Source organism: Podarcis melisellensis, assembly GCF_964234715.1.
Source record: "Podarcis melisellensis genome assembly, chromosome: 6".
Taxonomy (NCBI): domain Eukaryota; kingdom Metazoa; phylum Chordata; class Lepidosauria; order Squamata; family Lacertidae; genus Podarcis; species Podarcis melisellensis.
Genome location: NC_138538.1, coordinates 76270127 through 76283505, shown reverse-complemented (window position 1 = coordinate 76283505; position 13379 = coordinate 76270127). Strand labels below are relative to the sequence as shown.

The window sequence follows — 13379 nt, the reverse complement described above, 5'->3', positions numbered from 1 at the left end:
ACGGTGGTGTAATGGGCTGTGGCATTTCAGACTGGAGGTAAAGGATGCCGGTTTTGCATGTTCCCTCATGTAAAAGTTCCCTGCAAGTAGATAACTAGCACATCAGGAAGGAGGAACTTGTCTCTCCCTCCAACCACTGTGCTAGTTTTCTGTTTGCAGTGAGAGAGTTTGGTTTTAATTGTAGAGGAACATTAAAAGATGTTGTTATCACCACAGTCCAGAGTCGTTCCATCTGTTCCATTGCCACTAGGATTCTACCCTCATTTTCTGCTGCTTCTGTATATCCAGTCTAGGTGAGACATTTTAATTTGACACTGACTTTTTCGAAACCAGCGTGCTTCCCAGATCTATTTTCAGCTCTGTTAATGACGAGTCTGCTTTGCAATATCTACTCTCTCCCTCACAAAGTCCTCTGAGGCTTGAAAGGTTTTGGAGGTAGAAAAATGCCTTGCAGTCTTGTTTCTTCATATTTCTGCGATGGTTTTAAAAAAATTATTAACTCTCCTGCATCTCATTCAAAGCCTTTGCTGCCTTGTGTCTGGGAAGGGCTGTGTGAGATTAACCCTAGAGAAAAGCCAAGCAGTGTGCAATCCAATAATTGTAGACATGTAAATCTTTCTTCTTCGTTTTTTTAAAACAAAAGATGTCAATGCTATCTTTTTCCTAAAACAATTAAAACATAACTGCATATCTGTGCTAGAAATACTGTACTGTGTCACTTAAAAGCTAACTTCTAGCCCAATGCATGCTTTCTCTGTTGTGTCTTGGGTGTGTTGAATGGTTTTGTCTAATGCTTTTTTAGGCAATTTGTTTTGGGTCTGTGTTGTGCTGTCACTTTTGTGTCTGTGGACAGTTGGTAGTTGTGAAGGCTACAACTTAGTCTGCATTTCTTATATGTCCAGTAGTGATACCAAAGTTACCAAAGTATAATTATCCATCAGTAGTTAACGTGGTAACATCACAGAAGAAGACACATGTGAGGTTGTGGTTCCTCTTCTGCAGTTAGAAAAACATCACGCCTTGCATCTTGTGTGGGCATGAGTGTCAATCATAGGTCAAAGTCAGGATCAGCTGGGTCAAAATCAGGGTGAAGCATGATTACTAACACAATTAAAGTAAGATCTGCTTTGGCCCTTAGTGAGCAGTGAGAGGAGAAACAGTAACCTCTCATATCTTAGCCCACAAAACAAGCTATAAGTAAGCCTTGTGCATTCGGATATCCTTGCTGGATCAGGACCTCTGCCCTTTCTGAAAAGAAATTAAAAAGGCACAAAGGGTGGATTGTTTCATTTTCTTTTTATAGCTGTTGGGGTGTAGAGATTTTAGAGATTTCCATTCCATGTGAAAGCTTCGTAGCTCTGCTCTTCTAGGTCATCTATGGTCATCTGGTTTCTCTGATGGAAGTAAGGAGACACCACAGCTTGGTGGGAGAATAAATGCTTTGCAAACACAAGGTCCCAGCTTCAGCCCTGCCAGCCACAGCACTAATGAGGCACAAGAAGCACAACTGGTGCCTCTTTGCCATGCCTCTGACATCAGAACATCCTCTCGCGGTCTTCAGCTGAATGTAGCAAAGTACCCACTAAATCAGGGCTGTCCAACAGGTTGATACAACTTTGGGTCTTCCTCCCCCCTAAAAAGCTCAACAACTTTGGTCAATCTAATGGGTAGATCACTACCAGTTTTTTTATAGTGGGAGTAGATCGCAGTCTCTTGGGAGCTGGACATGCCTGCTCTAAGTGAATGTAGCTGAACAGCCAATGGGTGTACTAACATAAGCCTGAGGCATCATCTGTTCCCTCCATACATATTCACCGACCACATGGAGGGATTGATCTGAAAAGGGACATAGAGATGGCACCAACTGCAACTGTAGTATATCATTGGCACACATCTTTCCTAGCGTAAATTGCCATTTCTGGAAAAGATGAGATTAGGCTATACTTTGCTGTATGTTTTTCAATGCTTGCTGGAAACCTTTTTGTTCAAGCAAGCCTACCCTGCTGTGTTAAAGCTGGCGTGTATTTTGATATAATTTATAATGTATATATTTTAAACCGCTGGCTTTACTTTTTTGAAATTTTTAGGTCAACCTGCTTTTAAACTGCTGATTTTTGCCTATAATTTTATGCAAACTACTTAAGAGATTTTGTGCAATGGAACACTGTACAGATTCAATTTAATAAATAAATACCATATTTTTCGCTCTATAAGACCCACTTTTTCCCTCCTAAAAAGTAAGGGGAAATGTGTGTGCGTCTTATGGAGCGAATGCAGACTGCGCAGCTATCCCAGAAACCAGAACAGCAAGAGGGATCGCTGAGCTCCCTCTCGCTGTTCTAGTTTCTGGCTTAGCCGTGCGCAATGGGGAGCCTTCATCCCACTGCCCTGAAGTGGCTGTCCAGCTATCCCAGAACCCAGAACAGCAAGAGGGATTGCTGAGCTCCCTCTCACTGTTCTAGCTTCTGGCTTAGCCACACTCTGTCCCTTCCCCTACCTCCCGCAAAAGCCAGCAAGAGCCGCTCTCCCTTTAAAGAGCCGCGCGGACGGGCTGCCCTTCTCCCTCCTCAGGGAAAAGCCTACAAGCGCCGCACACACACTTCACGCGGCTCATGAAAGGGAGCACTGAGCAGACCCTGGGATGCATACAGGCTCTGCTCAGCGCTCCCTTTAAAGAATTTTTTTTTCTTGCATTCCCCCTCTAAAAACTAGGTGCATCTTATGGTCAGGTGCATCCTATGGAGCAAAAAATACAGTAAATGGTCATCTGCAAATGAAACCCCATTTCTCTTTCTCTCCGTTCTGTGCTTGTTTATTATAGTGTCCCATTGTTTCTTGTTCACAGACTCAAATCAGCCCCAAAGAAGGCTGGCAAGTCTATAGTTCTGCCCAAGACCCAGATGGAAGATGTATTTGCACTGTGGTTGCTCCAGAACAAAACCTTTGCTCCAGAGATGCCAAAAGCAAGCAGCTTAGACAACTACTGGAAAAGGTGAGTATGGTCACCAGATAACCTTCATTTTGCCTATTAAGATGCTCATGGAAATATGTTCTTTCCCTCGCTTTTAAATAATATTTTTATTTTCCATTTTAAAAGTTATCGACATCCACTTTCTCTTCTTAATGTTAAACAACACAGGGCAATGAGCACCTGACACAGAGGGTGACAATACGTAGCAAACATACCACAGACAAAGTCTACCCATAATTTCTGCATAAGCAGCATTTGTGTTTCCCCACAAATTGCAATTAGTGGTGCTGACAATGTCCCAAATAAGTGTTTTGAGAAAAAGAGCTTCTGTGGGCAACAAAAAAAGAACTTTTTAATAATCACCGTAATCTCTTTTGTAGATTTGCAATTTATATTGTAATTTTGTGTGCCATGCTGAAAACAGAAATTGTTGCGCTAGATAATAAAGAGTTCTAAAGATAATCAGGCATTAGTGGCCGGTTTTCCAATTTTAGCTTTTAATAATCTAAAGACAAATGGTGATACTCAGTGCTACATAATTGCCACAGCCAACTTAGTAATTCCCAAACTGAGTGCCATGAAAGAACTGCTGTGAGAAATGAATTTATAATGAAGCACCCACTCAACTTCATAGTGACATCTTGCCTGCCATATCTTTGACTGATTCACTAGACCTTGTTTGCTTCCAGTCAACCACATCTCTGCCTATGGTGGTGTTTGGGGTCATTCAATCCTTACTGGTGTGGAAAGTACTCAACCCCGGACACCACTGTTGTTTGGCTCAGATGCCTGTCTTATTACTGATGACAGGGAGCTGTCCAGCAGATCTAAAGGATCTCTATTGCTGAGGAGAAGTAGATGTTGCACCTGTGACTGCTAAGCACAAATTGTGCCGTTTTATTACTCACTCTGCTGCCTATCCCCCCCTTTTTTTTTGAGTGTTAACCTTGCTCTGGAGCATGTGGCTCTGTCTTCCTCCCTCCAAACAGTCTCCAGAATATGACGCTTCCTGCTGCTACATTATCCCTTTGGCTCTGGGCTTCTGCACAGAGTAATTTTTTAGGGGAGATATTAGAGGGTATGGAGGTGGTGTTGAGGACCGGTCAAGGGTACACTGCCCCCAGATTGGCAATCAACACAAGGTAATATCACCAAGCCAACTATCTGTAAACAAACAATAAACGTCCATAAAAATGGCAAAGTAGTTTATTTCCCAACTAGTTTTTAGCTTTGTTGTTGTTTAGTCGTTTAGTCATGTCCGACTCTTCGTGACCCCATGGACCAGAGAACACCAGGCACTCCTGTCTTCCACTGCCTCCGAGAGTTTCATCAAATTCTTGTTGGTAACTTCTATAACACTGTCCAACCATCTCTGTTGTCCCCTTCTCCTTGTGCCCTCAATCTTTCCCAGCATCAGGGTCTTTTCCAGGGAGTCTTCTCTTCTCATGAAGTAGCCAATGTATTGGAGCCTCAGCTTCAGGATCTGTCCTTCCAGTGAGCACTCAAGGGTGATTTCCTTCAGAATGGATAGGTTTGATCTTCTTGCAGTCCATGGGATTCTCAAGAGTCTTCTCCAGCACCATAATTCAAAAGCATCAATTCTTTGGCGATCAGCCTTCTTTATGGTCCAGCATTCACTTCCATACAGTGATTCATGAAGGAGAGTTTTTATCTTAAACAATAGCAAACACAGTAAATAAAGAGTTCATCCATTTTTATGGATGTTTATTGTTTGTTTACAGATAGTTGCCTTGGTGATATTATCTTGTGTTGATTGCAGTGGTCATTGTATCACCACCCTGTTCATTGTTTTATTGTTATACCCCAGATTGGAAGCCAGCTCTGATGGGCCATCATTTCCTGGACTATTTTTTAAATTAGTTTTTATTTTAAAATTTCCTGGGCTTGTGGTCTCAGGCTCAGTTGTCTATAACCAATGGCCCTAGATGAGAGCCAGTGATACCGTCAGAGGAAGTGGTCTCTCATTCTGAGTTAGTCCTGACAGAATGGAATGTTGGGGCATGGCAGAGAGAAAAATAACCTGTAGAGGAGGCTACATCTTGTATCTCTTCATGAGCCACTGCTTCCAGGCAGCAAGAGCTTCCCACCCCTTTGCAGGCAGGTATTTTAGATGTTTCGTCAACACTGTACTCCTATTATTATAATACTTGCTGATAAATAATAAGCGCCTTGATGTTCTTCTTGTTGTGCTGACTGACATGGTTCCTGACAGACTTACACATAAGTGCTCAGTATTAAGTCCCAGAGTTTTCAGTGGGACTTACTCCCAGGTAAGTGAGCTTACGGCTGCAGTCTGAATTGTCCACAATTTGCCACGTGAAAAGGTAGCAACCCTATGACCTTTCTGTAATACCTCTTTACAAGTCAAAAGTCCTTGTTTTGGTGGCTAGTGTCTACACTCAGGAAATGAGAAACCCTTGTCAATTCAGCTTAAAGAAATGCTATTGAAATAGCCTACACGTGGGTGGGGCTGTGGGTTAAACCACAGAGCCTAGGACTTGACGATCAGAAGGTTGGCGGTTCGAATCCCCGCGACAGGGTGAGCTCCCGTTACTCGGTCCCTGCTCCTGCCAACCTAGCCGTTCGAAAGCACATCCAAGTGCAAGTAGATAAATAGGCGGGAAGGTAAACGGCGTTTCCATGCGCTGCTCTGATTCACCAGAAATGGCTTAGTCATGCTGGCCACATGACCTGGAAGCCGTACGCCGGCTCCCACAGCCCATAGAGCGAGATGAGCGCCGCAACCCCAGAGTCGGTCACGACTGGACCTAATGGTCAGGGGTACCTTTACCTAACGTGGTAGGCTATCCCTGTTGAAGATCTGGAATCTGATATTATTGAACTGTTTCTGCAGGTTTTTTAAGGTTTCTCTTTCATACACCAAATTAATAAGATTATGGGTAGGAGTGGCAGTAAATTTATGCAGAATAAAGAGAGTGGCCTATTACCAACAAACAAACGATCGAATGAATGAATGAATGAATGAATGAATGCAGTGTTTGTTTTCATGTGATACATCAAAGCATGGAATCCTTCTCTCCACAGTAGAGTTTCTCCGCAGAGAAACCCACAACTGGCTCCAGAGATAAGGTGTGATTCAAGGCTAGTCATCAATTGTGCAGTAATCAAGTGCAGAAAAGTAGGCAAGGGATCCATATGTGTGGACCAGTTCTAAGAAATCACAACATGATGACAAACCAGGAGAAAGGCAATATTCCACATCAATAGGCACACATAGCCACAAGGCTTTTAAAAACAGCTGGGTTATCGTGCTGCTGTTCCTCGAAGTTTCAGATGTTACATTGGCTCAGGCATTGTGAAATAAAAGCAAACTGTCTTCCAGAATAAAAGAATTCATGAGCACGGTGGTGGAGGGTGAGGTTATAGACTTCAGTTTTAAAATAATAAGGGAATATTTGTGTAGCTGCTCCTGTTCCGGGTTTGTTTGTTAACAAGGGGACCATGCCATTTACACTCTTGCACTAAAATGCTCTCAAGGCTTTCTGGCAATTTCGCAGCACTGATGTTTTCCATATCCATAGCTATAAACAGCATCCTTGATAGACAACCTATTGAAGTAAAGGAGATCACTTCCAGAATAACAAAAGCATAATATGGGGCCTTCTGAATCTACCTCACCCAGTATTTCCTGTTGGTAGAGTAGCCAGTCAGACATCTCTAGGCTGCTTCTCTGGAAAGGTAGAAAGGCAACAGTGCTTCACCATTATTTGTCTCCCAGAAACTAGTTCTCAGAGCTGTTCAGCCTCTGGCCATGTAGTTTTTCTTGGCTCTGCCCTCCAGTTCAGTAAGACTCTTCTTGGTGAGTGACTTCATCTATGTGAAATCGGAAAGACACTGCAATTTGTATATGGAGCCCAAAGAACCTGTGCCTCCACCCCCTTTATTAAGAACTCAACAAGAAGATCCACTGAAACTGTGATATCTTTTTGCGTAATCATCAATTCTATTTATGTTACATATAAGGTAGCTAAATTCCTTGTCTCTTTAATATAAATGTGGAAGCAGATGGTAAAGTGAGAACTTCTTTTTTTGGTTCTTCGGTAAATTCATCCATATCTTTTTAATGCATATTATTCAAGTGTAACAAATTATATTGGTCTGTGACTGTAATCAATACAGTTTTTAAAGGATTAACTGCCCATTAGTTAAAACCTGACCTTTTCTCCATGAATTTGTCGAGTCCAGACATTAAATCAAATTGTAGTGTGTTTTGTGATTTTTACCATAAGCCCCACCCTTGCCACAGGTCTTGCTTAAAACCCCCAAAATATTCTGCACAAACTCAGACTGCTCCTATATTTTTATGAACGTGTACAGCAGTGGCAAAAAAACCCCAACCCTCCCCTTTTCAACAGTATATTTTGGCACTCATCACAAAAAACATACTAGCTTGCTCTCACTCTTCATTGACTTTGCTTGCTCTCAATGACAACATCATGTAGGCAAATCTGATTGGTTACTTAGCCATGTGACATTATCCTATTCACTGTATGATCCCAGATTGTGAGGAATCAATCATGTGACTAATCTAGGAAGTAGGCAGAAGGAACGGCCTGGGAAACAAAATGGCGCCAAAGTAGTGGCAGCAATGATGGGAAACAGTGGGTTGTATTCAACTAAATTTTACTCAAAGTAGGCCTATTGGAATTAATGCTCCTTAAGCTCAGGGGGGTAGAATAATGACTACTACTCCGTTTTTCTGAACAATATTCAGAAAAAATACTATTCACACAATCAGTGTTTCTGGAACTATTTCTTCCCCATAGTATTTTCAGCCACAAAAGCAAATCTGAATGATATTGAGTACAGCCCTAATAAAATTATTTTAATTTAATCACATTGAGTATGCAAGGAATTTCCCTTTTATGTCGCATTGAATCTTCTTACAGATTCAGATTAACAGCAACTCTAGCAAAACAAACAGCCCTAGTTTTGTCACAGTTCTAAGGGGTGTTTTATTTGCTTGACTTGCATAGCGACAAGGATAATAAAAGTTGTGGATTTGCTATTATCACTGGCAGTTTCTCAAAAAGCGCTAAGAGCTAGATAAGTAGCAAATCTGCATTTTGATGAAATACCAGCTTTGCAGTCTTTTTAAACTAGGAGCAGAGTTACAGAAGATTAAGTAATCACAAATCCATAGCATTGTTGTCTGCATCTGTGGGAACTTCTGACCCAACCTATCCCTCAGGGCTGAGTTGGTTTACAAATTTAAAAGTTTAAAGTACGCCTTGCTGCATCAGGTCAGATGTCCACCTACTCTAGGCTGGTCATTTAAGCAGCACCAAAAATGAGGAAATGCATTACCAAAGAAGAAGGCACCCACTTGCATACAATTTGCACATGGATTCATTGCTATAACTTAAACAGAAATAACATATACCTTACCCCAATGGAGAAGACTGTGACTGGGTGAGCTGTGTGCTTGCTCAGTCCTGCTGTCCTATGGGGCATGGGTGGTGCTATGGTCTAAACCACTGAGACCCTTGGGCTTGATGATCAGAAGGTCGGTGGTTCGAATCCCCGTAACAGGGTGAGCTCCTGTCACTCTGGTCCCAACTCCTGCCAACCTTGCAGATCGAAAGCACACCTGGGCAAGTAGATAAATAGGTACCACTGCAGCGGGAACATAAACAGCATTTCCATGCGCTCTGGTTTCTGCCATGGAGTTCCGTTGCACCAGAAGCAGTTAAGTCATGCTGGCCACATGACTCATAAAGCTGTCTGTGGACAAACATTGGCTCCCTCAGCCTGAAAGTGTGATGAGCACCACAACCCCATAGTCACCTTTGACTGGACTTAACCGCCCAGGGGTCCTTTTGTGGGATGTAACCGTCCAGGGGTCCTTTTGCTTGGGAGCAATCAAGTACAACATTACCTGTTTTGCTAGAGTGGTCATGCAGGGAATGTTAGTCCAGCCAGTCGAAACTTCCTGTTCCTCCTGACCTGGAGCACCCTTCCTTGCATGTGACTAGTAGGTGGGTGTGACCTTTCCAGACCTTGGGAAATGCCACGTCACTCAGCCACCTCCCTCTCTTCGGTCTTCTTTTTCATCCTGCCAAATTCCTGATTCACCTGGACTGGACTGCTGCAAGCCAGCAGTCCCCTAGGTTATCTCCCATATGGGGTAAACCTGTTTGTACAGCCTAAAGTTTGCCTTCAGGGATCACACTATGTTCTGCCTGATCGTGAGTAAAACTACTTTTTGTTACTTATGAATAAGACTGTTATGTCTTTATTCTTTTAGGAGGGATCAAAGGGATCTTACCAGGAATAATAGACAATATCTCAATCTGGGCAAGCCAGATTGAATTGTTTGTTGTCTTAAAAGGCTCACACAAGTCTACAACCGGTTTTCTGCTGCATAAGGGGGAGGGGGGAGTGAAGAAACTTCCTAGCGCAAGTTAGGAAGGATATTAATAATCAATCTATCCTTTCTTGCCACCCTCAACCTTCCCACACCTTTACTTTTCTTTACCTCTACCTGCTGTCCAGCTTCTAATTGCTGGTGGCCATCTGCATCTTGTTCTAGCACTGAAAGATGCCACTGGAAGCTCACAAGCAGACTATGAAAGTATTAATATAATGCATTTCAATAGGGAGCTTCCTGCATTTGTGAAGATGAAGCCAGGGAGTCAGTTGGCAAAGGTTGGAACTAAAGCACCATGGACAGACTTCCATGTGGGCACCAGGGCTCTCCACTCTGCAGTTTATACCACAACAATTCACTCTTGAATACAATACAATACGGTACGATAATCTTTATGGTCATTGTCCCATACAGAACAATGAAATTGAAAAAATCTACGTCGGGCATTCAGAAACCAACAAGCTACTATCCCAGCTATCCCAGCCTGGTTAACCCCCTAAAAACTCTGATACCCCATAATTAAATACAATATACTCCCATAGAGACTACCTTACACTGCGTTTAAAACCAAAATTGCATTTGGATAGAAACTGTTTCTCAGGCGGCTAGTCCTAGTCTTTATAACCATGTACCTTCTTCCAGAAGGCAGAAGCTGAAAGAGATCATTTCCGGGATGCGCACTATCCTGTGCTATCTCTGCAGCTTTCTTATGGCACCTGGAAGCGTAGATTTGATCCAAGATGGGAAGAGTGCACCCAATCTCAAGGGGCTGGAGGAAGCTGCTTCCAGTACAGTGTGAGGAAGGCTGATTGCAAAAGGAAATGTTGAGGCATTTGTGGGTATATGTCTGGACACCAGGGCTGCTTTCTTCTTCTCCTCCTCCTCCTCCTCCTCCTCCTCCTCCTCCTCCTCCTCCTCCTTCTTCTTCTTCTTCTTCTTCTTCTTCTTCTAGTTTGGTGTGGTGTGGTGGTTAAGAGTGGTAGTCTCCTAATCTGGGGAACCGGGTTCCTGTCTCCGCTCCTCCACCTGCAGCTGCTGGGTGACCTTGGGCCAGTCACACTTCTGTGAAGTCTCTCAGCCCCACTCACCTCACAGAGTGTTTGTTGTGGGGGAGGAAGGGAAAGGAGAATGTTAGCCGCTTTGAGACTCCTGAAGGGGAGTGAAAGGCGGGATATCAAATCCAAACTCTTCTTTCTCCTTTTATTTCACTGAGAAGGAGATCCAATGTGCAGGTTGCACTTCCAAGTACTTACAGAAGAAAACACTAGCATAGTTCGGGGGGGGGGGGATGAGACACTTTGTACTTGAACAAATATCGCTGTCTCACATCTTCCAAAGCACAGACACATCACAAAGGAAAGTATCAGGAAAGTATAGAATTCGGGGACTTTGAAAGAAAAATAAATAAATGCACTCCAATGTATCAAGAGTCAGGGCTGAACTAAAACCATGACCCCACATCAAAGACCCTGATCCCAGTGTTTCAACAAATCTGGCAGTGATTCAGAGTGGGAATGGGGAAGTATGTGATGTGGTGATGTCACACCAGCACTAAGATTGCCCAGAATCGATAGGGTAGGTGGGGGGTGAACTTGACACGGAATAGCCATTTATGTCAGCAGTTCTGCTCCTCAGCTCAGAAGGTGGTTACACTTCTGGTCATTTTTGTTGTTGTTGTTTTTAGTGGTTCTAAGGCCGCTGAGGTCTGAATATTGGTGGAATCACTCTCACAATACATCCTTTCAAAGGATGGTGGAAACTCCCCATCAAGAAGACGCCTTACTTCTGAGAAGCCACATAATATGGTTCACAGTACCTGAAACATTAGCAGAAGCATGCTATATTTTATCTGTGTGGCAGCTCCCCCTCCCCCCCTCAAAAAAACCAAAAACCACATTTCTGGTCTTTTCAGCCTCCCTACCTCATTTTATTTTCCCCCTATTGAAAATCCCATCTAGACATTTCTTTTGCATAGTATTCTGGGATTATGAATTGAGAAGTAATGAAAACAAATTTGCCAATTCCTGAGCTAGAATACTTAACTTTTTTGTGTCATCTGATATGTTATATGCTCTCTTTTAAAACAGTGGCAGCTGAATAGGGAAGCCTGCTTCTGTTCCATGTCATTTTCTCTCAATCATAGGTCCCTTCCATCCCGTTATTTTGGATTTTTTTAATGCACAAAAATGTGCTATTATTATTATTTGAATTTATTATGCACATCTTATGTGTTTTGATACACATTCCAGCCTTAAAATACATGTTTTATGTTTCACTGCATTTCCCTTTAAACTATTCATTTTGTGTGCACATTTCCCCCATAAAATAGTGCATTTTTGTTTGAACCAAAACTGCATCACAGAATTTGAAGTGTACAATCCAATTGATTCCCTAGGCTAAAGAGTTCTTGGATGAGCAAAGGCCCAATGTCCTAATGCAATCAAGAAAGCACACTGAAAGTGATGAATTGGTCGCTGAGAGCTCTGAGTTCTCGAGTGACTTCAAATTAGCACGAGTAAACATCCATCCAAAGTCAAGTGTTGTACTCAAAAAAGCAGTCACTCTTCTCTTTGGTGCACCTAAAATTCCCCATTCAGATGCCACCCTGTTTTATTTTGTTTTTGTATTTCTGAGGCTGTATTTGGTCCTAGACCCCTGAACTCTTTGGCCTTCATTCCTCAGTTAACCACTATAGATAAAAGGACCCCTGACCATTAGGTCCAGTTGCAGATGACTCTGGGGTTGTGGCGCTTATCTCGCTTTATTGGCCAAGGGAGCTGGCGTACAGCTTCCGAGTCATGTGGCCAGTGTGACTAAGCCACTTCTGGAGAACCAGAGCAGTGCACAGAAACGCCGTTTACCTTCCCGGTGCAGCGGTACCTATTTATCTACTTGCACTGGCATGCTTTCGAACTGCTAGGTTGGCAGGAGCAGGGACCAAGCAACAGGAGCTCACCCCGTTGCGGGGATTCAAACTGCCGACCTTCTGATCGGCAAGTCCTAGGCTCTGTGGTTTAACCCACAGCGCCACCCGTGTCCCTTCTTAACCACTATAGATAACACCCAAAGGCTGCCCAGCAAGCTCTGTGAGAACATCAGGGGCTCTACCTTTCCCCTCCATCCTTCTGAAACCAGTCTCCTGCATTCCTCAACAACCTACATGTATTTGAAGCTCAGGGAAAGGGGAACTTTTAGCAGTTTTACAGTGGGGAAGAGGCAGGAGCTAAAACATGAAAAGCTTGAGGCACACCCAGAAGATGCGTATGACAGCAGTGGCACTCACCTGACCGCTTCTAGTTACTGGAAAGGGGAGGTTGACAGGGTGCAAACACAGTGGCAGAGGCAAGGCAATGCTCCTGCAGGTGCATTTGCACTGTGGCAACCACTGTACCGCCTGGTGTGCAGCAATGCAACCAACTGGAGGTCAGGTGAGTGGCAGAGCCATACCACTGATGACAGCAAACAAGGTTTGCCAGGTGCTTATTTGACCAGGAACAGAGATGGATGGTTCAGTCTATTTTTGATCTGCTTTGCTTTCACATCTGTTCTTAAACCCATTCCATTTTGTTTCTGTATCAGCCTGGGAACTTTTAAAAAGTGCATTATTTTTGTACATGTTTTTCATGAAATCTGCATTACTTTGGCGTTTTACACTAAAGTATGACTTTTATAGGGACGCGGGTGGCACTGTGGGTTAAACCACAGAGCCTAGGACTTGACGATCAGAAGGTTGGCAGTTCGAATCCCCACGACGGGGTGAGCTCCTGTTGCTCGGTCCCTGCTCCTGCCAACCTAGCAGTTCGAAAGCATGTCAAAGTGCAAGTAGATAAATAGGTACCGCTCCTGCGGGAAGGTAAATGACATTTCCACACGCTGCTCTGGTTTACCAGAAGCGGCTTAGTCATGCTGGCTAAGCTGTACGCCGGCTCCCTCGGCCAATTAAGTGAGATGAGCGCAGCAACCCCAGAGTCGGTCACGACTGGACCTAATGTTCAG

The 13379-nt window shown here is 43.4% G+C and overlaps 1 protein-coding gene across 3 annotated transcripts in view; it reads left to right on the top strand.

The window, feature by feature from the left end:
- The window catches only part of OLFM3 (olfactomedin 3), a 159185-nt gene that overhangs the window by 117987 nt on the left and 27819 nt on the right, over positions 1 to 13379 (top strand). For all 3 annotated transcript variants that reach the window (XM_081916066.1, XM_081916065.1, XM_081916067.1), the window contains exon 2: positions 2846 to 2992. In XM_081916066.1, coding sequence (XP_081772192.1) covers positions 2846 to 2992 — 147 coding nt within the window. The remainder of the gene's footprint in view (positions 1 to 2845; positions 2993 to 13379) is intronic.